Consider the following 26,266-nt stretch of genomic DNA (forward strand, 5'->3'; position numbering starts at 1 on the left):
CATGTAAAACAGGGTCCCATTGCTACGCCCATGGCAGAAATGACCCCGCAAGGCTCTGTGGAGACTCGGGTGGAGAGCTGTGACATGACGGAGGCTCTCCCAGGGCCAGGTTGCTATCCAATGTCTTTGTGACAAGGGCTGGAAAATGAATGTTTATGTCTGTGTGTGTGTGTGTGTGTGTGTGTGTGTGTGTGTGTGTGTGTGTGTGTGTGTGTGTGTGTGTGTGTGTGTGTGTGTGTGTGCATGTGTGTGCCTGTGCATGTGCGTGTGTTTCTCACACCCACAGGATGGTCTGACCCCTCTGCACTGCGGAGCCCGGAGTGGTCATGAACAGGTCGTGGAGATGCTGTTGGACCGTGGAGCTCAGATTCTGTCCAAGACTAAAGTACGCTCTCATCATCATCATCACATGTGGCCTTAACGCCAACGAAGGCTTCATGATGCTTCAGCATCTCCTAGAATTAGAGATGTCTACTGCACTCTCTCCAGTGTAACAATGACTGAATGTCACTGTGCAGTTCAGCTCGGCCAGTTCCTAATAAAGGCCACAGCTCACGGGGGGGAGTGTGTCTTAGGAAACAAGCTCCTAACCCAGAACATGTTGAATGACTCGCATTTACCCCACACGAAGCAGTGACAGACGCTGATGGTGTGCGTGTACCCCACAGAACGGCCTGTCCCCGCTGCACATGGCCACGCAGGGAGACCACCTGAACTGTGTGCAGCTCCTGCTCCACCACGACGTGCCGGTCGACGACGTCACCAACGACTACCTGACCGCCCTGCACGTGGCCGCCCACTGCGGACACTACAAGGTGGCGAAGGTCATCGTGGACAAGAAGGCCAACCCCAACGCCAAAGCTCTGGTGGGTGCAGAACGGCAGAACTGGCCTCCACGTGTGGCCAGCGCCTGGGTCGTCAGCCAATAGCCGCTGGTTAAAACTGTGGCGTTTCTGTATATGCGGAAGCTTGTTAAGTTTTCCATGTGCAGATGAATTCCCAGTGACCCCCTCACAAATCCCACCCTGGGTCTCATTCTGTGTTCGTCGTCCTTTTCCTTCCAAATGAATGGGCCTCTCCTCAAATACTGCCCACTCATCTGGGACATGGAACACAGAGCAGGACTTATTTCCATGGACAATCTTGTTACATTAGGTCTGCTTTGTCCCTGAACAGCTACATGGTAATCTGTAAAACATGTGCACACTCCCACACACACACACACCCACAAACACACACACACACGCACACACATGCACACACAGAGCGAGCATGCTGTCATAACCTTAAGTAAACGGAACAGAATGGGTGGGTCCCTGAAGTTTGCTAAAGAGCAAAAAAGGGAAGAAACTGAAAGGACCCCCCCCCCCCCCCCCCCACCCCGCCACACACACACACACACACACACACACACACACACACAGCAGTGTGAAAACCACAGTGTTCACCTGGTACATCTGAAGGCTGAGGAAGCCAACCCAACAAAGGGGTTCTTCTTCACACCGCGTGCGGCTGGAAGGAACAGCCACCCATTCTGACTGTGGGCTCTGCTTTTTAGAATGGCTTTACCCCGCTCCACATCGCCTGCAAGAAGAACAGGATCAAAGTGATGGAGTTACTGCTGAAGCACGGCGCCTCCATCCAGGCAGTGACGGAGGTGAGACAGAGTCAGAGAGAGAATGAGTAGTTTCGTCTGTGTGTGTGTGGTCAGCCGTGGGGTGCTGTGATTTTGCATCTGCGATCAGTGTGTTACTCAGAATGGAACAATGGAATGATCTCAGCTTTGACAGGCTGCTGCAAATGTTTGCGGACATGTTGAGTGGCCTGTTTATCTTCTGTTAGGCACCATGTGGTTACTGTTTTGTGATGAGAGCCTCGCCATTGGGGGGTGAGCTCACATTAATTTAAATGAGTGTTTTCTCTCTCTCTTTCTCTGTGTGTATGTTTGTCTTTCTCTTTTTTTCTTATTCCACCAGTCGGGACTCACACCGATTCATGTGGCTGCCTTCATGGGACACGAAAACATTGTGACACAGTTGATGAATCATGGCGCGTCACCAAACACATCCAATGTGGTGAGAACTGGAGCAACCCTGCACCCACCCAGGCATACACACACACACCCACACACACACATTTCACAACACCCAGCCAATCACTAAAAAGAGCTTAATAATGTCAAATTAGAACAATAGAAAGAATTCTTCCCCAGAGAGACGGTCCGGTCGCAAGCCTGCCATCGCCTTATTGCCTTACGGTTTATCTCTCTGTGCTCTGCCCATGTCTCCCTGCATTAAGGCCTTTTAGGGTAATAATAGTCTTACTCGTAGTGCTTAAACAAAGGTCTGAGAGCAGGTCTGGTCTGCTAACACTCCTAATTACAGTTCCAGGCCTGCAGTCAGACTGCAGTCATATTCAGCTGCTCCACCCTCCACCACGCTCCCTCCACCCGCACCCCGCCAGTGTCAGACAGACGCCCGGCCTGCCCTGGGCCACAGTTTCCGTAGGAGCGTGCTCTGGGCTGTGTGTGGTGTACTGTGGGTTGTAGCAGTCATAATAAAGACATGAACTGCATAGGAGGAAAGGGGGTTGGACACACATGCACGTGGACTCACACACACACACACACACACACACACTGCGCAGTGGCACATTTCCCCAGAAGCTTCTTTACTGGGGGCTTGTGTGTGTGTGTGTTGTAGAGGGGCGAGACAGCACTGCACATGGCCGCCAGGGCTGGACAGACGGGTGTGGTCAAGTACCTGGTGCAGAACGGAGCTCAAGTCAACGCCACATCCAAGGTAAGACGGACACACAGACACCTAAACAAGTGTAGGTCATGTTTTTAATGTACGTCTAGCGATGCTCTTCTGCCTGTGCAGCATGTTTGGTCTGTGCAAAACTGTAGCTAATGTATCACACACATCAGAGACGCTACCTGTGCTGGTTTTGTATAGGGACGTGCATAATGTAAGTGAATGAATTCACATTCTGCAGTCCTTCTGCTGAGTTAGAAAGCATCATTAAGTCTGTATTAGTCAACGGACTGTAAAGCCGAGATGTAAATGCTGGGATGATGTACGTAGCATTCCTGTGCTAATAAGAAACATCTGGTTTGGTTATTTGTTAATGTGTCAACATCGTTGCTTTATTTAGGAGTGAAATTCCATAAATATATTTCTTTGAAATACTGAGAAAAAAATAAAGATTTGTTGATTTATTGAGGGAACAAATGTGAATGTCTGTGTGTTCACACGTGTGTGTGTCGCACGTGTGTGTGTCGCACGTGTGTGTGTGTATGTGTGTACAGGATGACCAGACCCCGCTGCACGTGGCCAGTCGGCTGGGGAAGCCGGACATTGTGCAGCAGCTGCTTCAGAGCGGCGCCTGTCCTGACACCACCAGCTCGTCGGGGTACACGCCCCTACACCTGGCCGCCCGCGAGGGCCACAAAGACGTGGCCTCCACCCTGCTGGAGCAGGGCGCCTCGCTGGGCATCACGACGAAGGTCAGCCTCACACACACACACACACACACACACACACACACACACGTGTGGGCATCGAACCCCTAACCTGGTGTTTGCTGTTGGGTTTTATGGTTAGCTGATCTTGGGCTAACTGTAAATAACTATAAACTCTAAATGCTGTAAATACTTTTTTTTCCTTATACATCTATATATGTAGCCTGGTTTTAAAAAAATGATGCACACAATGCCAAACACTGGGACCTATGCTGTAGGGATTATGAAGACATTGTAGGATGTTTGGTGCCTCTGCAGTGCAGTGTGTGTGTGTGTGTGTGTGTGTGTGTGTGTGTGTGTGTGTGTGTGTGTGTGCGTGTGTGTGTGTGTGTGTGTGTGTGTGTGTGTGTGTGTATGTGTGTGTGTGTGTGAGTGAGTGATTCATGTACTGCTGCACGTCAGGCCAGTCTGCCTCTCTGGCATGTCTGGAGGCGGCTGGCACTGTTAGCACTGTCGTGTGTGGGAGACACACACATAAACACACACCACACATGCTCCCGTCAGCCCAACTAACAGATATTCTTTAAACAGGTCTCGGTTTATTAGGGTCTCCCCTTCTGCTCCCTCACTGGCCCTGGTAATAGAGATGGGGTGGCACGGTTTCCCTGCCACATCCACAGGGCGTAGTCCCACGCCACGGCTTTCATTTCCAGCTCCAGCGCTTCAATGCAGCTGGCTGTTCTCCACCCGGCTGTTTCCACGCGTTTGGCCTGCTGGAGCGTAAAGGAGGCAGGAGGATCTGTCAAGGCAGACCGCTACGCTGCTAGATTCTGACTCGGCGGTTCTGACAGAGCGAGGCGCTCGGGCAGGCAGCAGCCTTGCCTTCGTTCCTCTTCTCAAGGCACCGTGGAAAAGGTCATGACTGGCACAGCTAGGCGTTTGACACAGTTGAGTTATGGTTAATGAATGATTGATGTGTCTTTGACAAGGACTTACTGTTCCTTTGAAAGCTCTTGAGGATGTATGTGTATAGTACCTAGACTAGGGCATATATTTACCAAATATTCTATTCAGTGCAGATTTTTTTCTTTGGCCATCTCTGCACTACATCTCGTGAGTGGGTGTGTGGGTGTGTGTAAGAGTGAAGGTGACCCTCAGATAAGCACATCATGCCACACCCTGGCACAGAGCTTCAAACATAAATGGCCCCCTGTAATACTGAGAGAAAGACTTAGAGGATTCCTCAGACTGCTAGTTGCCCCAGTGCATTCCACTGTCTGTCCCAACTTTGTGTGGCACAAACTCCTTTTCTCCCAGTGTGCACTTCTTCTTTGTTGCTGTGGCTGGCATACAGCCCTAAACAAACATGGCTGAAGAGCTGCCAGGCTTTGCATTGTGGGTATATACTGATGAGGAAGAACTGATTGAATGTGTTTGTTGGCATTGTGACCTCATGCTACTGAATGATGAATTAGCCTGACCAACATCACAAAACACTTAGGATTTCAACATAAGACGTCCGGCCATGATTAAGCTTCTTTTTGTTACTAAGGCTTTGAATGAGGAGAACTGAGGGAGGGCAGTTGCTGTGGTTTTAGAGCTAGTCACCAGTAACAACTCCATACTGAGCCACTGTGAGCAAGGACCTGCTCAATATGCCCAGCCTGTTTGAGCAGGTGGACCAGAGGGAAGCCACAGCTTGCATTATATGCTTCCTAGTTCCAAGGCCCTTTGGCACCAATGAAGCACTCACAAGTCCAGTTGTTCTCTTGGACATTGGCCAGCCCCCAGCAGCAGAATGGCTGGTGTTACTTTGAAGATGTGAAACAACATCATCACAGATAGCAGCCCAAGCTTGGATTTCTCTTCATGCTCTCAGCCATGTTCTCTCAGTAGAAGGGCTCTGCTTCACCTTTGGTGGTAGCATCAAACAGCCCTTGGGTTGGATTTCTCAACAGGATGGAAAACTTCACAACACATATTAGGGCGTTTCCCTTGAGCATACACACACACACACACACACACACACTTCTGTCAACACCTCAAAGGCTCCGCTTGCGAAGATGAGACCGATGCCAGGTCAACTTTGGGCACGGTTCGATTTGCGTTGTTACAAGAGACTATAGGATACATTACCACATGATTATAACTGAGATTTGGTTTCTCTTTTAACCTTTTCTCCTTCCAGAAGGGATTCACTCCGCTACACGTGGCAGCTAAATACGGCAAGATGGAAGTTGCCAACCTCCTGCTGCAGAAGAGAGCCCCTCCAGATGCATCTGGAAAGGTACCGTAGTGCAGCCGGCAGCTGAGCCAGTAGACGACTGGGTGCAAGGAGCCCAGACCTTCTCATCAACCATCCACTGTCTGAAACGTAGCGCATGAATGCCGTCAGGGGTGATTCCATCTCTGCTGTCTCTGAACGTTTTCTGTTACGGGGAGAAAATGACTGCAGTAAAAGGGGAGGGACGTATTACGGAAGTACATTTACACATGAGTCATTTTAGATCCGTTTTTGGTTGCTCCAACTGTAGCCTGTTTTCGAAGAACTGCTCATTTTGGATCATGAAAATCCCCTTTGCACTTTTCAATCTATTGTGTAATGACTGGAAAGGATTTATTTTGAGCAGAAAAGCCAGTGTATTACACCACCACACAACCACCACCACAAAAGAACACACTTTATCTTGAGCCTGTGGCATGCTTTGGCAGTGACAGTTTTTACAGCTCTAGATCCTATTATAAATTTTTTGATGTCATAAAAGATATTCATAGCAAAATATTTTATTACCAGTGAAAACTTCAAGTAAAAACTTAGTAATCCAGTTCTTAAAGATCGAAACAGGGATTTCTGGCAACATTTCACAAAGAAGCACTTCTCCTTTTGTCAGGTAACCTAAGCCAAAAGTCAGGACTGTGCCATGGACGTAGGAGACATTCCTATTGGACGGTGCTCACTCGTTTGGGGTTAAACGATGCATCTTAGTGGGGAATTCTGCTTGAAATCCGCCACACCCGGTTTTAGTATGGAAGTAACAGATTGTCGGACGCCACTATAGATGATGAAGTCTGATATGCATGCTAGCCACATTCTCTCGGGAGGGTCCTAGGGCTCCAGAACTGGACCGGGTTTCTCAGTTCAAATGAGTGTTTTGAATCAAACTGATAGTTTGTCTCAAATTCAAATGCAATTTGTGTGTGTATGTGTGTTTGTGTGTGTGTGTGTGTGTGTGTGTGTGTGTGTGTGTGTGTGTGTGTGTGTGTGTGTGTGTGTGTGTGTGTGCGTGTGCGCGTGTGTGCACGTGCGTGTATGCACATGCGCATTGTGACTGATTGTAGAGTGGACTAACTCCACTGCATGTAGCTGCACACTACGATAACCAGAAAGTGGCTCTCCTCCTCCTGGATCAGGGTGCTTCACCTCACGCTGCAGCCAAGGTACTGACTTATATTTCCACACACACTTGTGTTTAGGTCCTCATTTAAAGCAACTTGCATTGACATAATGATTACTGTAGTTAATTAATGTTACACCAACTAACCTACACATCCAACAAGCACGTCTGTGCACACGCACGCTCACTCACACACACAAATACACACACATGAACACAGTCTTGTTTACAGTCTTTATAGGGACCTTCCACTGACATAATGATTAATGAAGCTAATAAGTGCTACACCTCCTCATACACCCTTCACCATACACATCTTTAACTTCAGTAACCAGTATTATTTGAAAAATGTACAATTTGTACAAATGTCAGATGTTCCAATTTGGTCTACAGAGAGTTACACACACACACACACACACACACACACACACACACACACACACACACACACACACACACACACCGCCTTCAGTACGCACAGCACACGGACACAGTTCCTAGGAGCCCAGCACACACATACACACGGTGCTTCCCAGCAACATTCCTTTCTTTTTCCATCATCCGTCTCGGAGTCCAACAGCCCACCAGTCGTGAGCTGCTGAGCGTGTGGGTGTCCTCATTCCCACGCCTCTCCACCACGCTCGGCTGCCTGCCGCACAGCCCTGCTGCCTGCCGCACAGCCCTGCTGCCTGCCGCACAGCCCTGCTGCCCATACCTCTGCTACCTCCAGACTCCCTGCAAGGAATAATTCATCCTTCAGGGTCTCTCAAAGTAACTGCTTTGGCCTCCAGCCAATTACACTCTCCCATCAGGCCAACGTCTTTGGTCTGTGGTGAGATGTTCTGGATCTTCTCTGTCTCATCTCAGTTGACTCTGAACAATTGTATGCATTTGGGTTTGTGCGCGTGCACAAACAGCGTCTGCCCCATCACAGTTCAAACCATCAATGCAATGGCGCTGAGTTTCTGGAATGTGGGATCTGTTAAGCCCTTTTTGTTTTGAGTCCGTTCCCCTTTTAATCGCTCACTCGAGTTCATATGGGATGCCTGTATGCTGGTGCTGAGTGACGTTCTACATTGCTTTTGTCTGACCCCAAGCGAGCCCCCTGGCACCCCTGGGCAAAAACGCTGACCCATATATTTATTTGTTTCCATCATGATAAGCAAGTACCAGAGGCAGAGCCAGAACCAGTTCTGCCTGGCCCACTCCAGCCTCCGCTGCTATGACATCAGTACTGCTTCTGGCATCTCCTTCACTAACACACACAAAAAAATTGTTTCTTTTTTCCATCTTCTTTCCATTCTCAAAATGCACCCTCTTTTTTCCTCGCAGTCATCATCTGATGCTCGTTTTGTCATCATCTGATGCTTGCTCTGTTAAATTAGGAGGAAGCAGTTTGCCATGGCTGGTTACTGTTTAGGAAATGTTATGAATCTACATGAGACAGTGGCAGAGGCGCTGGTGGTTTGGAGGCTCATGGGTTTTGCAGACATCCTATGCAAGGCAGCATGGGAAATGTATTTTCTTTCTGCCTGGTGCTCTGGAATGAGCTCACATTTTACATGCAGTACCTCAACAGTCATGAAGTCATGAGTCATGAAGAATAAACAAGTGATTTAAGGAGAAATGCAGCTCTAAAAGCACCCCAGAAATGACCTTCATGTTTCTTAAACCTGGCCTCTCCCACCTTCTCTCTCTCAGAATGGCTACACGCCTCTGCACATAGCTGCCAAGAAGAATCAGATGGAGATTGCCACCACCCTGCTCGAATACGGAGCGGACACCAACGCCGTAACCCGGCAGGGCATCACACCGCTTCACCTGGCTGCCCAGGAGGGCAACGTGGACATGGTCACCCTGCTGCTTGCCCGTGATACCTCCATCAACCTGGCAAACAAGGTGAGGGCTTCCTAAAAAGACTCGTTCATAACATACCCACACATGTAATGACTCGTTCATAACGTACCCACACACGTAATGTCTTGTTCATAACGTACCCACATGTAATGACTCGTTCATAATGTACCCACATGTAATAACTGTCATAACATACCCTCACATGTAATGACTCGTTCATAACGTACCCACACACGTAATGTCTTGTTCATAACGTACCCACATGTAATGACTCGTTCATAATGTACCCACATGTGTAATGACTCATTCATAACATACCCACACATGTAATGACTCGGTCATAACGTACCCACACGTGTAATGACTCTGTCGTAACGTACCCACACGTGTAATGACTCGGTCATAACGTACCCACACGTGTAATGACTCTGTCATAACGTACCCACACGTGTAATGACTCTGTCGTAACGTACCCACACGTGTAATGACTCGGTCATAACGTACCCACACGTGTAATGACTCGTTCATAATGTACCCACACGTGTAATGACTCGTTCATAATGTACCCACACATGTAATGACTCGTTCATAACATACTCACATATGTAATGACTTGTTCATAATGTACCCACACGTAATGACTCGTTCATAACGTACCCACACATGTAATGGACCTAGTTTCTCTTTTAGTTTCTCTTTAGCCCTCATACTTGCTCTAGTGTCATCTCTTGTGGACTACTTTAACAATCTTCTTTCTGGTCTACCAAAGAACTCCCATTTCTAACTGAGATAGGACAGAATGCTGCAGCACAGAGTTTGACCCACATAAGAATGAGGGAGCATATTTCTCACGTTGTCAGACAGTTGCAGTGGCTACCTGAGTCTTTCAGAATTGAAGTAACTCTTGTTGACCTTCCCGTAGTCCTGCCTCATTGAATTGATTATTAGGTATGTTACTTCAAGAGCTCCAAGATCTCCTTACAGTGACACACTAGTCACACCCACTCCTACTACGGAGTGCTGAGGAAGACTTTTCTATAGCCATAAGCTGACCAGAGGTCTCTTAATGATCTAGGTATGCTTAGAGCAAGGTTAATATCTGCTCAGATTAGTTATTCATTAGTTTTTAATGTTTTACCTTTAATGTTTTAATGCACCTGCCTTGTATTTTCTATTGTTTTACTGTTTTTTAGTTTGATTTCTCTTTTAATTTCAATTTAATTTTGACTAGAGCTATTGTAAAAATGGTTAAAAAGTGTTGTTATTCTAATGAACATTATGCCTTTAATTATAAAGCTGTAATAGTAGTGCACCAATATTAATCCCTCTTTAGGTTTGGAATGTTTGGAACAGTTCAGACTTGTCTTTAGGTTTCGCTGCCCTTGTGTTCAGAATGCTGTCAGTCAGAGTTCAATATCTGTAAATAACTGGTAATTTACCAGTCAATATTTTGATATTTTCATCTAGAATGAAGAATTTATCAATGCCATTAGTAACTCCCGACAAAAACACCACACGCTTGGGGGGTGGGGGGTTTTTACAACAGAGTTTTTCATTTACACAACGATGTTCTCATTTGTTCTCAGTTGTCCTCTCAGTTGTTTAACTAGCCAAATGAGTAGTGCCCTCCTTCATAGGTAATAAGGTTCTTGGCAGTGATATATCTCAGACAACTCAGCTCTCTTAGACTGGCAATACTACCATTCAGTGGGGAGTGTCTGTCATGGGTGAGGAATTACAAAGACTAAGTGAGAAGCAAAATGGTTTGAAGGGTTTGAGTTTGGCTGTTTTCAGAGTGGATTGACAGCCCTTCACTTGGTGGCCCAAGAGGACAAAGTGAATGTGGCTGAAGTGCTGGTTAACCAAGGCGCCATCGTGGACCCCGAAACTAAGGTACACCATATGATTATCCCACTGACAAAGCAACCACAGCGCTGTAACGACTAATGTGAACTACAAATGCCTAACATGGGGTTACATTCACACACACACACACACACACACACACACACACACACACACACACACACACACACACACACACACACACACACACACTGTTCCCTCAGCTCACTGTGGGTTGTTCAAATACAAACATAGCTGCTCAAGGTCACTGGGTACAACCGTAGTGATGAAGGAAAAGTCAGTCTGGCAGACAGCAGGCTGATCGATACTCCACAGACCACAGAGCACACACTCTCCCAGAGCACACACTCTCCCAAAGCACACACTCTCCCAGAGCACACACTCTCCCAAAGCACACACTCTCCCAGAGCACTCACTCTCCCAAAGCACACACTCTCCCAGAGCACTCACTCTCCCAGAGCACACACTCTCCCGGAGCACACACTCTCCCAGAGCACTCACTCTCCCAGAGCACACACTCTCCCGGAGCACACACTCTCCCAGAGCACACACTCTCCCAGAGCACTCACTCTCCCAGAGCACACACTCTCCCAGAGCACACACTCTCCCAGAGCACTCACTCTCCCAGAGCACACACTCTCCTAGAGCACACACTCTCCCAGAGCACACACTCTCCCAGAGCACACACTCTCCCAGAGCACACACTCTCCCAGAGCACTCACTCTCCCAGAGTGATCCACAGAGGATGATGCAGCCTTATGCGAGCACAGTGAGGCAGAGGCAGAGAGAGGTGTCTGCAGAATTAGGTGCACTCCCACACAGAAAACGGAATAAAAATTAAAATAAGGGTGAGATTAAAATAGCCTGAGGGCATCGCAGACGCTGAGCAGGACAGAGAATGCTGGCCAGGATGAGATAGCAGTTGCTCAGATTGGAATTGTGGGTGGGATATGGGCAACATGTCTCTCTTCATAAAAAAAACCTTCAGAGTTCCAGTGTTCCACTGAGTGAATGGAATAATTTTCTTCCTGCTCCTTCTCTCTCTCTCTCTCTCTCTCTCTCTCTCTCTCTCTCCTTCTCTCTCTCTCTCTTGCTCTCTCTCCCTCTCTCTCTCTCTCTCTCCTTCTCTCTCTCTCTCTTGCTCTCTCTCCCTCTCTCTCTCTTTCTCTCTCCCTCTTTCTCTCGCCCTCTCCCTTTATCTCCCCCCGACTGTCTCCCTCACTCATTTCCCCTTTTTTCTCTGCAGATGGGGTACACTCCACTGCATGTCGCCTGTCACTATGGCAACGTGAAGATGGTGCACTTCCTCCTGAAGAACCAAGCTAAAGTCAATGCCAAAACTAAGGTGAATCCAAAGTACAGAGGCCCTCATGCTAACGTCGTATAATAGCCCCAAATCTACATGCTGAGTGTCACATATGTAGCGTCTTGTGCAGCTTCACGTTCACTAAGAGGTACTAATGCCCTTTGTTCTCCATCTGTCTTTGTGTAGAATGGCTACACACCCCTACACCAGGCTGCCCAACAAGGCCACACACACATCATTAACCTTCTTCTGCAGCACGGTGCCTCCCCCAATGAGCTCACAGTGGTGAGTGTGTGTGTGTGTGTGTAAGTGTGTGTGAGTGTGTGTAAGTGTGTAAGTTTGAATCAATGTCAAAGTTCTACTGTCATGTTTACCACATGCAGTGAAATTCAGGTTTGCTTCCTAATAAATCGACAATAAAAAACAATGACATATTGTTTTGATATATGGTAGCACTACAGATGACAGCATTTAGACATAGGTCCCTTCGTTTCCTTCTTGTAGCTGATTGGATTGATTTGACGCTTTAAGCGCCTTAACGTGTATTATAAATATTTATGTGGTTGCGAATCAGTGATGTTGAAACAGTGGGTGATCCAGTAATGTTAGCAGAATAGGCTTAGAAATATTATTTAGCCCTGTAGCCTAAATTCAAGTTAATATCATTGAAAAACACCTACATGCTTTACACACTTTGTTCATCATACAAAAGATGTTGAAAGTGTGCATGTCTTCTCCATTATTAATTGTAGCCAACAAGGAGGAACAGGGAGGAAGTATTCAGCAGTACACAATAAATACTGCTGGCCAACATACTTTCTGAATTCACCAATACTTCAAATTGCTTTCTTGATAAAACTGATAACCTAGAGAAACCAATAAGAACATTCTAACATACAAAGAAACAACAAAGTAACCAATAAGAGATTACTCGTTTGGCAAACTCAAACTGAAAGAGGAATTGTTGCTAAGAGCAACTGAATTCTGGATTGGTGTATCAGTGCTCGTTAGGTAAGGGATTAAAATCTTAAACACAAGGCCCAAGGCACTTGGATGGATAAAAGGGTTAAACTGTTATTAAGCTGGGCTATGATGGAGGGTGGGGTGCCTCACACTCTTACGCACTCCCACTAGAGCCCTTGGAACGGTCCCAGTCTCAAGTGAACGTCATCTCCGCCTGGTATGAATGGAACCCCTCCGGCTCCTTCACAATGCCAAGTAGGAAACTGTAACAGACTCAGCTGCAGTAATACAACATCCTGGATATTTATTTTTTGGGAAAGTTAACCCGAGCACCATTTAATCGACTTCTGACTATAATATACACAAATGTTTAAGAAAACCCTCATTCTCAATACCCTTTTCAACAAAATACCATTCAATTCATCTAAACAGTGTGCTCTTCAGGCCAGCGTACTACTAGGGTTTGCTAGATATAAAGCAGACAGGGAGGATTCACTGGACTCCACAAAGGTTGAAAAAGTTTTACACATGCACATGCTCAATCCAATCCAAGGAATCTCCCAATATTTGAATGTTTATTTATATTTCTTATGGCACATGCAAAAGGCACAAGTGAGCTGTGGCTGCCCCCTACATTTGGCAGCTCTCACTGACTATGCAGTGGCAGCTTCTAGTTGCTGTTGGCATCTGCATTTTCCAACAGTGGTGATTCATGGCCACCACTGATTGGTATTTCAGTCACTGTGTGGAAGGTCTACTTCCTACCGCCAACTGCCAAGGAGAACATGTGCCCACTCATATCCAAAATGCATCCTCCAGTATGCTCAATAAATTCCTCAGGTTTTGTTCCTTGAATCATCTGGCTTGAACATTGGGAAGATTGAAATGCTAAGTTCATCCAGATTATTATCTATTCCCTTCTGTGTCTTGAATATTGTACTATGAAATACTGTTTAAGTTTCTTTCTTTCTTTCTTGTACAGAACGGAAACACAGCTCTGTCCATTGCCCGACGGTTGGGTTACATATCGGTGGTGGACACACTCAAGGTCGTGACAGAGGAGACCCTGACCACCCTGGTGAGGCACAACAGAGTCAGAGAGGATTGTCATTTCAGCTATATACAAGTACATATTGAAACAAAACAATGTTCCTTGAGGAACCAGGTGTCCAACATAGAACAGAAAGTGCAAGACAATACAGCACAGTGCAGACAGTACAATTGATATTAGGTTAGAAGCATGTGTTATTACAGCAAAATAAGGTGTTATACACTCTAAAAGCACATCCTAACCACTGCATACTGGCCAATGTTGTATGAAATGTCTCACAACCAACAAACAATTAATCAGCAAAAATGTTTATTTTGTAGTGGAGAGAAGTAAAGCAGGTTTAGATGAAGAAAGGTTTTTGTGCTTGTTATATGGGGGGGGGGCAGTTATTGACTTATTGGTGTTTTTTGTGTTTTTTTTTGGGGGGGGGGCAACATTTTGTTCCACTGGTAAACAGCTGGTGCTAAAATCCAGGTCAGTTCAGCTAAGGCAGTGTGGCCAGTGAATCCACTCTGAACACCAGTCGATGCCTTTTCAGCTGTTTTGAATGCTGTTTTGAACTGTTGTTTTTTCACAGACGGTAACTGAGAAGCATAAGATGAATGTTCCGGAAACAATGAACGAAGTCCTGGATATGTCTGATGACGAAGGTAAACTTCTGCAGCCACTTGGCTGCACCAAGCATGCATTTTAATTACTGTGCTTTACTGATTATTGTTTTTACATTGTTTTGATGTTTTTCTGTTTAAATTTGAATACTAATGTTTTGGTTTCTTCACTCACTTGGTTATTACTCCTAACTCTTCATGTTTAAATTACACAGTTCGTAGGGCCAATGTACCCGAAATGCTCAGTGAGGACTATATTTCAGATGTTGATGAAGGTATTTTTTGTTCATTTTCTTTTTTTTAATCATTTTTCTGTAGCTGTTTGAGAGTCCAAACTTTTTCCACTCCACTCACTCCAAACTAACCAACTTTCTTTCCTCACTGTACTCAAATACGGCTTTGTGCTGGTTGCTAGGGGAACTCCATATAACATGCTTGAATATGCCTCTCTCTTTTTTTTGTGCTGCAGACGTTTAAATATCACCACCAGAATGCCTTCGAAACTGTATTTCAGACAATCTGGATTTTGTGCACGTAGCCAGTCTGTAAACTGCAGCTCAATAGACAAGAGTTTTCTTTTTTTTCAGTGTGTGTTCGCTTGGTGGAAAATAGGGCAGGCTTTAAAGGACTGGAGACAATAAAGAAGTCATCAGCGCATATGCTTGGCTATACCTTAGCTTTTACTCAGCCTTTAATGGATGGCTTTTTCAAAGACCCTGTTGGGTAGGATGGAGTGGTATATGGAGGTTGGTCTGATGTGGTGGATATGGGGGAATGAGCAATTCTGTCAAAACTTTGGGCTTATTTAACACCACCTTGCAGGGCACTGATTGGCCGCTTTTGTGAGCTAGTGAATCTTAGACTGCTCTGTGTCGATATGCCATTTACACTTCAGGTCATTTATGATGTGCAGCGTATACTACAGTCATACAACTGTGAATGTAATCTCCATTTCTTTATCCCAGCAGCACATGAATTAAAATGTTTGACAATTGTTTTTTTTTTTGTAAGCAGCATTTTTTTTTTTGTAAGTTTTTTCCTTTTTTTGCTGTTATGTAGACACTACAACACAGGTCTGGCCATACATGAGCAAGGCTAGGCTTTGACATTGATGTTATAATCTCAGTTTATATCACCTACCTAGGAGTAGGACATATAGCAAAAATATAGAATGATACATGGTCTAAGTCTTAGAATCCCGTGTGTGTGTGTGTGTGCTGGGTCTAGTTACTGTTAACTGATACTCATGCATGCTAACATAATTCCACTGGTATTGCACAGATAGAGGCTTATTTACACATTACACAAATAAGCTTGGTCATATGAACACAGACGACTTTGCCACATCCTGTTTGGATTCACTAGTAGCAATGCTTTGGATTCCTTGCAAGCAGGACTGAAATCGATGTCGATGATTGCTTTTAGAAGGTGTAAACGTGTGATGTGAAGGATTTAGTGACTCCTAGGTTATGAACAGCCCCAGACTTGTAGTTAAGAAGTGTAGTAGAATAGAGGGTTAACTATGGAACAAAAATTCTATTGATTAAATATTTGTATACAGTGAAGCTTATAATCCTCAGGCTGCAAACAGTGGCATTAAACAAGGCCTTGCTCTGTGTGTAGTTGGGGTTTGGACTCTGCAATTTGGGATTGGGGGGAGAGTCAGGTGGCTGGCTGCCTCTCCCTCCCACCCGTCTGTTCTCCTGCCAGTAAAGGGGTTCTTTTGTTCCCCCTTCTGTTCTTCAGAGTCGGATTACGGAGTATACCTAAGACCCAGTGCCATAGAGACACCCTCCCACTCCCCTGTATTGTTCCAGGATGTAGGGGACATGGGGAGGGCCATGGGCCAATCACAGAGCTATGTGCATCCCGGCAATGCCGCCCCGAGTTTTGTCTCGCCGGTCTCCGTGCTCCCGCGTAGATTGGGCTCTCCTCAGGAGCCGAGGGGAGGGTTTGCAGACAGCGCGCGCAAATGTGCATGCGTGTGTGTGTGTGTGTGTGAGAGAGAGAGGGGGAGTGTGCACAGAGCGGACTACGTTTCTGCGTGGATTTCGAGCAGGACACATGGAGTGAGCAGACAGGAGCTGGATTTTGAGACTTGTTGACACAGCGGGAGCAGGGGCCATGGCTGCTCGGACGTGTAAGAGTCCCGCGTTATTCAGGGAGCCGCCGGCGGGGTGTGTTTACGCTGCTGGACTTATGTGCCCCGCAACATGATAGATTTAGCAGTACACAGGCAAGGCAGTCCAAGCGAAAGAAAGTTGATCTGTATGTTTGTGTCTGTGTGTCTGTGTGTGTGTGTGTGTGTGTCCTGGGTGCTCAGCCTGAGCCACTCACTTGCTCAGAAAAGTTTTGTTGTGTATCAAGCTTGCAGTTGAAAGAGAGGCTGTTCATAGCGCTTGTTAATGGTATGTGCTTTCCCCCTTTTTTTCAAGATAGGGAGTGAGGGTGTGTGTGAGTGTGTGTGTGGGGTGGGGGGGTCATTTATGAGGACTGTACTTCTGTGTCTGTGTGCGTGTGACTGAGAGACTGGAAGAAATGGGGAGAGAGGCTCAGTTATGGTACAGCACAACTGGTTTCATGGGGAAGGGTTACCGTGGCAATAAGCAGCAGGGGCAGGGGGGTAGGGACTGCTTTGTCACTGTTGGAATGCTGTCTCCCCCCAGTTCTCTCTCTCTCTCTCTCTTTCTCTCTCTCTCTCTCTGTGTAGTGTACACTTGCTGTAGTTTTTCTTTTAACCCTGCCGTTCTGTTTAGGAGCCCTTAGCTCATAGTGCACTTGTACACCAGTGTGAAATTTTCTCTCTTTAACTCATCCTTCTTTATTATATCTTCTATAATATTCTTTTTGTAGTTAATTATAGACACACATAGAAAATATTCATTGCCCTTTCTACCTTGATGATGTGTACCTGTACCATGTTAAGTTATTACTATTATTAATTATCACTGTTTGATGATGATAAGGTTAAGAAGGGCTGTCATATCTATATGTAGAATCGTTGAGGCAGCCAGTCTGGTATCCTGTGGAACCAGGCCAGAAGTAGCTGAATGGATTTACTATACTGAGGGGAGAGCTGTCTCCAGTTCATCAAGAACTCCCCCATGACAGGGTATCCTGCCCTCATCCTGGAACACCAGGGCCTAGCGCAGTTTGGCCAATCAGACACAGCCCGTGTCAGCCCGTGTAGGTGTGCTAGAACAGTGTGACGACCCAGTCCAGACTGCAGTCCTTCCGGGTCCGGAGCAGGCCACGCACACTGTCTCCAGGACACCCCATCCCCTCCGTCCCTGCGGTTCCTCGCTGATTATGTCCTCCACTAGGTGACGATGCCATGACGGGGGAAACGGACAAGTACCTGGGCCCTCAGGACCTCCGGGAGTTGGGGGACGACTCGCTGCCCCAGGAGGGCTACGTGGGTTTCAGCATCGGAGCCCGCTCTTCAAGGTATCGTCCATCTGGCCGCTACACGCACCGGCTGTTCACAAGCGCACGCGGACGCATATACGCAAACGTGCTAAATACATCTCCTAGCTCTGACCTCTCTTCTCACGTGCACGTTGACTCTAGCGGTGTGATGTATGCTGAAGTTGGGAAGGCCTCAGCTGTTTATCTTAATGTCTAACCCAAAAGGACTCCCAATAAGCACTATGCCAGCATCTCCTCTGGTCAACAGAATGCTTAGATGTGTAACTGATAGCATGCAGGCTTCTTTCAGACAGGTTGTTATTGTGCTTATGGCCCTTAGAGGCTTTGTGGTAGCTGGGAACCACAAACACGGCACGAGCATCGATACCGTTGAATGAGTTATTCAGAATGAGTCACTTGGACCCTGAGCTGAACAGACAGATGTTGTGTTGTCTCACTGTCCTCGTCTGGATCAAAACTACACACAAGGGCCCCACAGAGCCCAGGGTTTAATCTACATGTATTAATATAAAGGATATTGTTCAGGTGGCTTTGCCAAAGACTTGCGCAGGCAGTGAACAACAGGAATTTAGAGGAATTCACCTTTATACTCATGAAGTGTCATTTATCTATATACATATCTATAGAAAATTACTTGCTTTGTGTTAAATACATTTTCCATAAGTTTTAAATCTCCAATTTTCATAGTTTTTCATAGTTTTAATGGCAGTATTTTATAGCAGAAATGTTAGTATTGCAGGGAAAGTGTAAATTTAACAAAAACATGTCAGATAATTCAGATATTTCACCGTGGTTAAAGTCCGTTTAAGGTGATCTGCACGAAGCGCACTGCACACTGTGCAAGTTGTTGTTCACACTCGACACGAGGGGAGTGAAAGCCGTGGACTCCAGTACTGTCTATTCTTCCACCTCCTATCAAAAAAGTGCTTCTCCATCTCAGATACCAGCATTAGCGACAGCAGCACCAACAAAACACCTCTGCTGAACAACTCAGCTCCATGACTCCTGTTAAAGCAGATACTCTGGTGTCCACACACTGTAGCGAAAGCTCCAGACCTACATGCATCAGGCATCGTGTCTTAGAGCTGCTCCCCATAGTTTTGAAGTATACTGCAAGAATATACCCGCTAGCAAAAATGCATGTGTGCCCATGTGTGAGATTCTACACCACATGCAAAGCCAGGCAGATCGATCATTTCTCTTGTCTTGGCAAAGCTGCATATCATATATTCTATCTGATAGAGATTGAGATTTTAACTGTTATCCAGAATCTTATTTTTATTAATAGCACAAGGGAAATGAATATGAAGTGCAGAGATTGCTCAGGCATTTTGTAAAGAGCGACGTTTGTAGGGATATCAGCACACTACAGTTGGTCAGACTGCTTGTCACTTTTGTGAACCACCTCCACCCAAAGGAAGTAATCATAGGCATTGGAGCAGAATCAGTCCTCAAGGGAGACATAATTACGGATACCGAAGATCTTTGTTATCACAACAGGTTACCTACATTATCTGTGATCTTCATGTCGGGGGCTATAGTGTCAGAAAACAAGAGGACAACTCGCAGTCATGGAGTATATAAAAAACTGAGTCAAAGTGATGTGAACTACACAAAGTGCAGGACAGAAGAGGCAAGCGGCCTGTTTGGATCCCAGCGTGATGTCTTCTCAACCAGACAGGTCCCAGACGAATGTGAAGAAACTGGTTCATAGGTTTCTGCAAGCTCAACAACTGTTAGGGGCATGTCTCAGCTGGTAGGAGAAAAAAGAGCGGTTCTAACACAATGCCTGAACTATTACAAATTGTGCTTCTAAAACTAAAAGTAAATGAGGTCTAACTCGTGTCATCAATGAACATGCATCTAAATGGCTTTTCAGCTGGTCGTTTTTGTTGGTTGTTGTGGGTGATGTGATAATTGTTGTGTTTGGTGACTTCCTGTCCTTTGAAACTAAAAACGAGACATTCCTCTCCTAGCAACCCACCAAAATGAGCTGCATTCCACTATCGCAAGTCGGGGCACTTTGGCCACTGGCCTTTTCTCCTGCCCTGTGGTCCTGTGGTCAGTAATGAGAGGGTTCTCAGTAAATGAGAAGGTGGAGACGTAATATGCAGGAAGATGCACAGTCATCACCCTGTGATCTGTGGTTGTATCAACATGGGGTGGGCTCTAAGGAACTGTTTCAAGTGTCAAGACGAGCAGAAGAAAACATGGATGTCCAGGTACAGAAGGGTGACGTGGGAAACATGGAGGAGCTGAAGAGGAAGACGCAAGAGCTGCTTCAGGTGTGGAGAAGCTTCTAGAGACGGAGCAGATCGGCCTGGTGAAGCAGCCGAGGGAGAATCACACACTGCGGAACTGACACAGAGGAGAACATGGGTGGATGAAAAGACCAAAGCCTGGAGGTGGAGACACGCAGCTATGCCATGATTCTGAGAAAAAAACTGAAAATGGGAGATATTTTAAAGGAATAGACAGTTACATTTTTGTTTGTGCAAAACGGCTAATTCATGTTCGTTTGAAATATTAGTTCATCAGCAATTACAAGAATCACATGCTTGCAGTAAAGTGTGTTATATCATTATTGTGGAATTGGCATTTTAAAAAAAAGTCTTACATCTATTTCCCCCACACACTCCGACACTCTGCTACTGAGGAGCACTCCATTTCCTCTCTGTCTCATTCTCCTGTGTGGGAGGGTTTAACTGTAACCTGCGTACAGGTCGCCCCCTCCTGGCTCATCTGAGCCATGATGCACGCCGCATGCTCTTGCATCATGGAGTTAAATATTAGGAAAGCAAAATTTAAAGGCCTGTTCCTTTGAATGAAAATGCTCCACATAGAGCCTGAATACACTGCATATGCGGATCGATACAGGCTGTGTCATTTCAACCACTGCATTTTGCTCACTCTTTCTGATTGGTTGCTTTTGATCTGCTCTCTCCTCCTCCTACCATTCTTACTATAGTCCTAAAGTCAGGTAAGAAGGCATGACTGTTTCCTAGATACATGCATATTGATGTGTGCCCCGCCCCCTCCCCTCCCCCGGGTGCCCAGGTCATTACTTCATGGAGTTTTGTTTTGTGCTGTGCCTCATCTGTTGCTTCTCATTTGGCTGACAATTTAAAAAACATGCCAAGTGTGATGTTGCCTTTGCTTTATAACTTTGAGGAACTTTGTGTGCTTTGTGTCGTTGGAGCCTGATGCCATTTTTGTTCGGATTGCAGTCAGTGTTGAGTTTTGCAGAGTTGTGCTTGGCTATTTTGTGGAGCTCTGCCTGTTCAGAACATTTTACCCCCATGTTAGTGAGTATTGGCTTTGGTTTTGGAGTGACCCTTCCCCCAAATGTGACTTTCAGGGAACCATTGAGGTTACAGGCGCATACATCCTGTTCTGACCAAAACAAATCTTTGCCCCAATGCACCTATCCTAGTAGAAATCAATTCACCTGCATGTGCCACTGGACATTTATGACCAGGTACTGCACTCGCGTCAGGGCCTGAGTTTACAATGTGCACTAAAGTGGGAGTTGCCTTGTCACATTGATTGCTCTGCGCCAGAGTTCCAGCACATACTACACCAATGTGCTGGGAGCATGTAGCTCAGTGTAGTAGGAGGCTCCCGGCTCAGAGGGTCATGTTTATTTACGAGAGGCCCGGCCCTTCTTGCAGCTGTGAATAGCAGTCTATTTCAGGGTTCTGTAAGAGGATCCAGAGAGCTACAACCACCACCTCTTGCTCTACCTCAAATCTGCTTCAGTTCAAGACCTATTACTCCCTGTTTCGGAAAGGACAGATGCATAGTTTCAGGTCATTACAAACCCGTCTGACATCATCAAATAGCTCATGGGGTCACACATTCAGGAGGAGCATTACCCTGGCCGCCAGTTCTTATTTCATCTGCATCTTATTAAGGATGTTCTTCAACATGTCCTTTCCAAGTATATGTACCTGCACATCTAATATCTTATGGAACTAATCATTTTTAGTCTACAGAAGTATGACAAGAAAACGAAGCCCATTCATCTTTTTGCACAGTCTCTCGAGTCTCAGTGGTTTTCTTTGGAGCCTATGTGCCAGTGTCCCTGGAAGTTGCATGCAGTAATGAGTGTGTGTGTTTGTTTTGTGCTGTGTCTGCGTGTGTGTTTTGTGTTCATGTCATCGTCACCCCTTCCCCCTACCCCGGCTCTCCCTCCCCCTGCACTGTGTGGTAAAACTATGAACGCCAGCAGCCTCCGCTCCTTCAGTTCGGATAGGTCCAACACACTGAACCGCAGCTCTTTCACCAGGGACAGCATGATGATCGAGGAGATCCTGGCACCCACCAAGGACACGGTACGCCTCCTTATCCCCTCCATCCCTCCTCCTCTCGCTCTCCTCTCTTTATTTCATTCAGGAACTATCTGTGGTTAATGACAGTTGCTTTGTCAGGACTACTGCATGGGTAATTTCATGGTTTCCAGATAAAGCCTTGAATCTGTTACGCAAGTTCAACTTTGCTACTTTAAAGACTAACAGGTTAAAATGATTTCGGCTCAATTGCATCAGCAATACTAGCAAACATTAACACGTGAAATGCCACGAGCTACTGCCATGATGCTTTGTACTTTGGCAAAACAGTCTGGCATGCGCTAGTTGCTAGCAAAGCAGACCTGAACTTTCCCTGGTTGGAATGAGGAGGCTCAGATGTGCCTCAGAGCACTCTTGGGCAGGAGCAGGCACAAGATTTCTAGACTGCCCCCATCAGCAGGGGCTCCACTGGCCTCCCACGTCACCTGTTTCCATATGTTAGGAGTCCCCACTGAGGTGAGAACTGACGCATGCTGATAAAAGCCAAAGTCTCTCCCTCAGCCTCTTGTCTGATTGTTCATTCAAAAAGGGCCCCTTGTGTTGAGCTCATTTTGGGTAATGGTTATGGTTTGCTGAAAAAAGGTTTTCTTCTTCTTCAAATGCTTCAGGGTATCTATAAAGCGATGCCCTTCGTTGTTGAGCCCCATAATAAGGTATTGAGTCTGCCACAGGATGCTGTGGTTATGTGTTAGCGTTTGGGCAGGCCTCGGTTCAGATGTAGGCACATGTGAAATTTTCTGGAGGGGGGATGGGGGGGCAAAAACGGAAAAACTGTGATTCCACTGATGCCATTGAACCGTGGCCGGCCTAAATTCTCATGGCTGATCAAGAAGCACGACTATATCTGCCCTTGTGTGATTTGTAGCCTGGCTTTTCATGCCATTTTGGCTGCTTTACAGTCCTCCTGGCGTGTAAGTTCTTTGCCCCTGCTTCACACAGCGCCGAAATGCCATTTAAAGGCGCAGGCATGCATGTGTGTGTATGTGTGTCGATGCTTCCTGCCGCCGGCCCACCCGGTGAGGTGGTTAGTGTGCGGCTGCGATGTTAACTGCCATGTGATGTTAACTGCCATGTGATGTTAACTGCCATGTGATGTTAACTGCCATGTGATGTTAACTGCGATGTTAGCTTTGCCCCGTAGCCAGTCCCTTGTGCTCAGAGAGTGGCCCATTGTTGTGGTTCGTCACCCAGCTACAGTGAAAATCTATCAGAGTGAGAATTTGAATTACCGTTCTGTGCAGCATTGACTGTGTGTGTGTGTGTGTGTGTGTGTGTGTGTGTGTGTGTGTGTGTGTGTGTGTGTGTGTGTGTGTGTGTGTGTGTCCATCTTGTATGGTTGTGTTTTCACCCTCAGCACCTGGCTAAAGCCAAAGAATACGATAATGACTCTCTGCGGCGCTACAGCTGGGCAGCAGACACCCTGGACAATGTCAACCTGGTCTCCAGCCCCATCCACTCTGGGTAAGGGACATGTCTGTCTTTGGATGACTAATATAATGTTTGTGCATTTGAGTGTGTGGGTGAGTTGTCTCAACTTTATTGCTACATACTTGCTACCTGTTTGTGTCTGCAGAGACACATGCATAGATTTATTTTACTTTGGAATGCATGATATTTCATTCAACACTTCAGACACCTGCAGTAACAGTAGGAATTGTTGTTCTAGGTGCACCATGTCTTCCTCAGTGCCCATAATGCTGTTTCTTTTCTTCTTCTCCTCCAGTCTCCTGTTCCTCTTCCTGCTCTCGCTCTCGTGATTCTACCCTCGCGCATATTAACAGTGTTGTTCCGCTGTTGATGGTGATGATGACCCTTGTTGATTCTGTCCCTCCATTGCTGTTCCATTTCTCTTTCGTTACAGCGTTTCCTCTCCGCTTCCTCAGAGTGACTCCAGGTGACGATGGCTGTGTCCTGTGGTTACAGTGTTTCTCTCTCCTCTCTCCTCTGTGCTTGTTTCATTAGTGAGCCTCTTCACCTACAGTCCATACTAAATCGAACAGTACTGTGCACCAGCCTGCCCTAAGTAGAGATATGTTTTATGAGGTGTGACCCTCAATGGCCACACCCAATGCCAATGGGTCGATTAAATTGAATCTCAGAAAGAATGCAGGACAAAAGCTGTGTCTGATCATGTGACAACACCTTGACAAGACTTCACAAACTTTTCTCAAGCATTACAACAGAGTTTATAGTTGCTCAGTGCCATGTTTGCTGATTTAGCTGTTATGGCATAGGGAAATTTACCGCTATAGAATCCTGGCTGTATTTGTTCCTGAAAGCCTGGAGTAAAGTAAGAATCACCTGCAGGATAGTAGAACACAGCTCGTCACTCCTGGCTTATATCTTCTAGGCCAAAATGTCAGTGGGCATTCACCCATAATGTCTTAGGTCCTAACAAAGTTCATTATATTGCCAAAAGTTTAAGGAGTGTTTTAACAAGGATTTATCACTTCTACATTGAGGTACATGACCCTGAATTAAGTCTGGAATTGAATAGCAGGCAATGCTGTCTCACCTGTATATACAGAACCACAGTCAGCAATCACAATCAGCCTTCTAGAGGAATGTTGGTTATCTTTATTTCTAAAGAGCATGTGAATAGAAGAACATAGCAGAAGATGAATCATTGAATTATGTGAGTTGGGTGAATCGCTGTACTTGTTCACATAGTGGGCCAAGGCAGATGAAGCTTTTACCATAATCTGCAAGTAACTGCCAACTATGTCTCCTTTGAAAATCATTAACCTTAAATGAAGGCAGTGTTGGAGGTACCGTTTGTTGTCACATAGCACAGTGAATGTTCTCGCTACTAAAGTTGAACTTCTTAGGATGTTGGTTGTATAAGCATCTCAGTCAGCATGCCTTGACTGTGAGTGGAAAAAGTATGCTTAAATCTTCGGTGCCAGAGGTACCAGGCGATGAACAATTGTGCCACTGGACCAACTGCTTTAGGGCTTTTGAATTTGGTGCTGGTTTGTGATCAAATCTATCGCCTTGTTTATTCTCTGGTTGTCAAAGCTGTAGGCTTGCATCTCTCCGTTGAACAGTTTGGTTGCAAAAAGCAGGAACTTGTTGGTTTGCTGGATACTCAACTATACCTTCAGGACCAGTCAGACAGCTGTGTACATGCTCTTGAACATTGTCCCTTTTTGTTACACGTGTTAAGGCTTGAGAGGATGTCGGGCATTCCAGCCTGCATGTCTTTCCTCTTAACTCCTCACCTGGTTTTGATAAAGCACGGAATGAGTTTGACGACTTTGTCCCAAGCAGTTCTCTTCAGTGCCACATGTCTAATGACCACTTTGGGCTTCTTGAGAGATCTACCTTGGCAGTTTTGCTGCTTGCAGAATTTCTGCAGATGCACTTTTATGATCATCATTAATCAACACTAAAGGATTTATAGAGCGTTGACTCTCAAACTGTCCTAATGCTCTCATGTGGGAGGATTTGCAAAGAGCCTTCATGAATAAACTGCCAGGGCTGACCACTCTCAGTCTCATTACCTTCCAGTTTACTTCCACTCCTTTCCTCTCTATCTCTCTGGTGTTTGGTGGTGTGAGTTTTCATCACAGCATGGCAAGAGTCCTCACTGATTTCCTCAGAGGGGTGGAACCCATTGGCCACCTCTGCTCTCCTAACTGTGACATTACCCGCCCCTGTAGGTTTCTGGTTAGCTTCATGGTGGATGCCCGCGGCGGCTCCATGAGGGGCAGTCGCCACAACGGCATGCGTATCATCATCCCGCCACGCAAGTGCACAGCGCCCACGCGCATCACCTGCCGCCTGGTCAAGAGGTCCAAGCTGGCCTCGCCACCCCCCATGGTGGAGGGAGAGGGGCTGGCAGGGCGGTTAGTGGAGATGGGCCCTGCCGGAGCTCAGTTCTTGGGGTAAGTCGCTCTTCTCCATCAGCTTCATCTTTACTGTCCCTGCTTTCCTTTTTCTTCTCCTCATTGCCATGGAAAACCATTCGTGTTTGGTA

At 46.2% G+C, this 26,266-nt stretch overlaps 1 protein-coding gene across 7 annotated transcripts in view; it reads left to right on the forward strand.

Annotated features, from left to right (window-relative positions):
• The window catches only part of ank3b (ankyrin 3b), an 85,580-nt gene that overhangs the window by 37,278 nt on the left and 22,036 nt on the right, over nucleotides 1-26,266 (forward strand). For 5 of the 7 annotated variants that reach the window (XM_077000598.1, XM_077000599.1, XM_077000600.1 and 2 more), the window contains exons 10-30: nucleotides 287-385; nucleotides 669-866; nucleotides 1,559-1,657; nucleotides 1,977-2,075; nucleotides 2,703-2,801; nucleotides 3,311-3,508; nucleotides 5,652-5,750; nucleotides 6,803-6,901; nucleotides 8,560-8,757; nucleotides 10,510-10,608; nucleotides 11,828-11,926; nucleotides 12,074-12,172; nucleotides 13,833-13,928; nucleotides 14,479-14,551; nucleotides 14,725-14,784; nucleotides 17,833-17,956; nucleotides 22,167-22,272; nucleotides 22,896-22,940; nucleotides 23,642-23,748; nucleotides 24,149-24,181; nucleotides 25,950-26,174. In XM_077000598.1, coding sequence (XP_076856713.1) covers nucleotides 287-385; nucleotides 669-866; nucleotides 1,559-1,657; nucleotides 1,977-2,075; nucleotides 2,703-2,801; nucleotides 3,311-3,508; nucleotides 5,652-5,750; nucleotides 6,803-6,901; nucleotides 8,560-8,757; nucleotides 10,510-10,608; nucleotides 11,828-11,926; nucleotides 12,074-12,172; nucleotides 13,833-13,928; nucleotides 14,479-14,551; nucleotides 14,725-14,784; nucleotides 17,833-17,956; nucleotides 22,167-22,272; nucleotides 22,896-22,940; nucleotides 23,642-23,748; nucleotides 24,149-24,181; nucleotides 25,950-26,174 — 2,354 coding nt within the window. Of the gene's footprint in view, nucleotides 1-286; nucleotides 386-668; nucleotides 867-1,558; nucleotides 1,658-1,976; nucleotides 2,076-2,702; nucleotides 2,802-3,310; nucleotides 3,509-5,651; nucleotides 5,751-6,802; nucleotides 6,902-8,559; nucleotides 8,758-10,509; nucleotides 10,609-11,827; nucleotides 11,927-12,073; nucleotides 12,173-13,832; nucleotides 13,929-14,478; nucleotides 14,552-14,724; nucleotides 14,785-17,832; nucleotides 17,957-20,906; nucleotides 20,919-22,166; nucleotides 22,273-22,895; nucleotides 22,941-23,641; nucleotides 23,749-24,148; nucleotides 24,182-25,949; nucleotides 26,175-26,266 lie in introns of all 7 variants that reach the window. The other 2 variants (XM_077000597.1, XM_077000603.1) reach the window with 2 other exon arrangements.

This window comes from Brachyhypopomus gauderio, chromosome 3, assembly GCF_052324685.1.
Source record: "Brachyhypopomus gauderio isolate BG-103 chromosome 3, BGAUD_0.2, whole genome shotgun sequence".
Classification (NCBI taxonomy): Eukaryota; Metazoa; Chordata; class Actinopteri; order Gymnotiformes; family Hypopomidae; genus Brachyhypopomus; species Brachyhypopomus gauderio.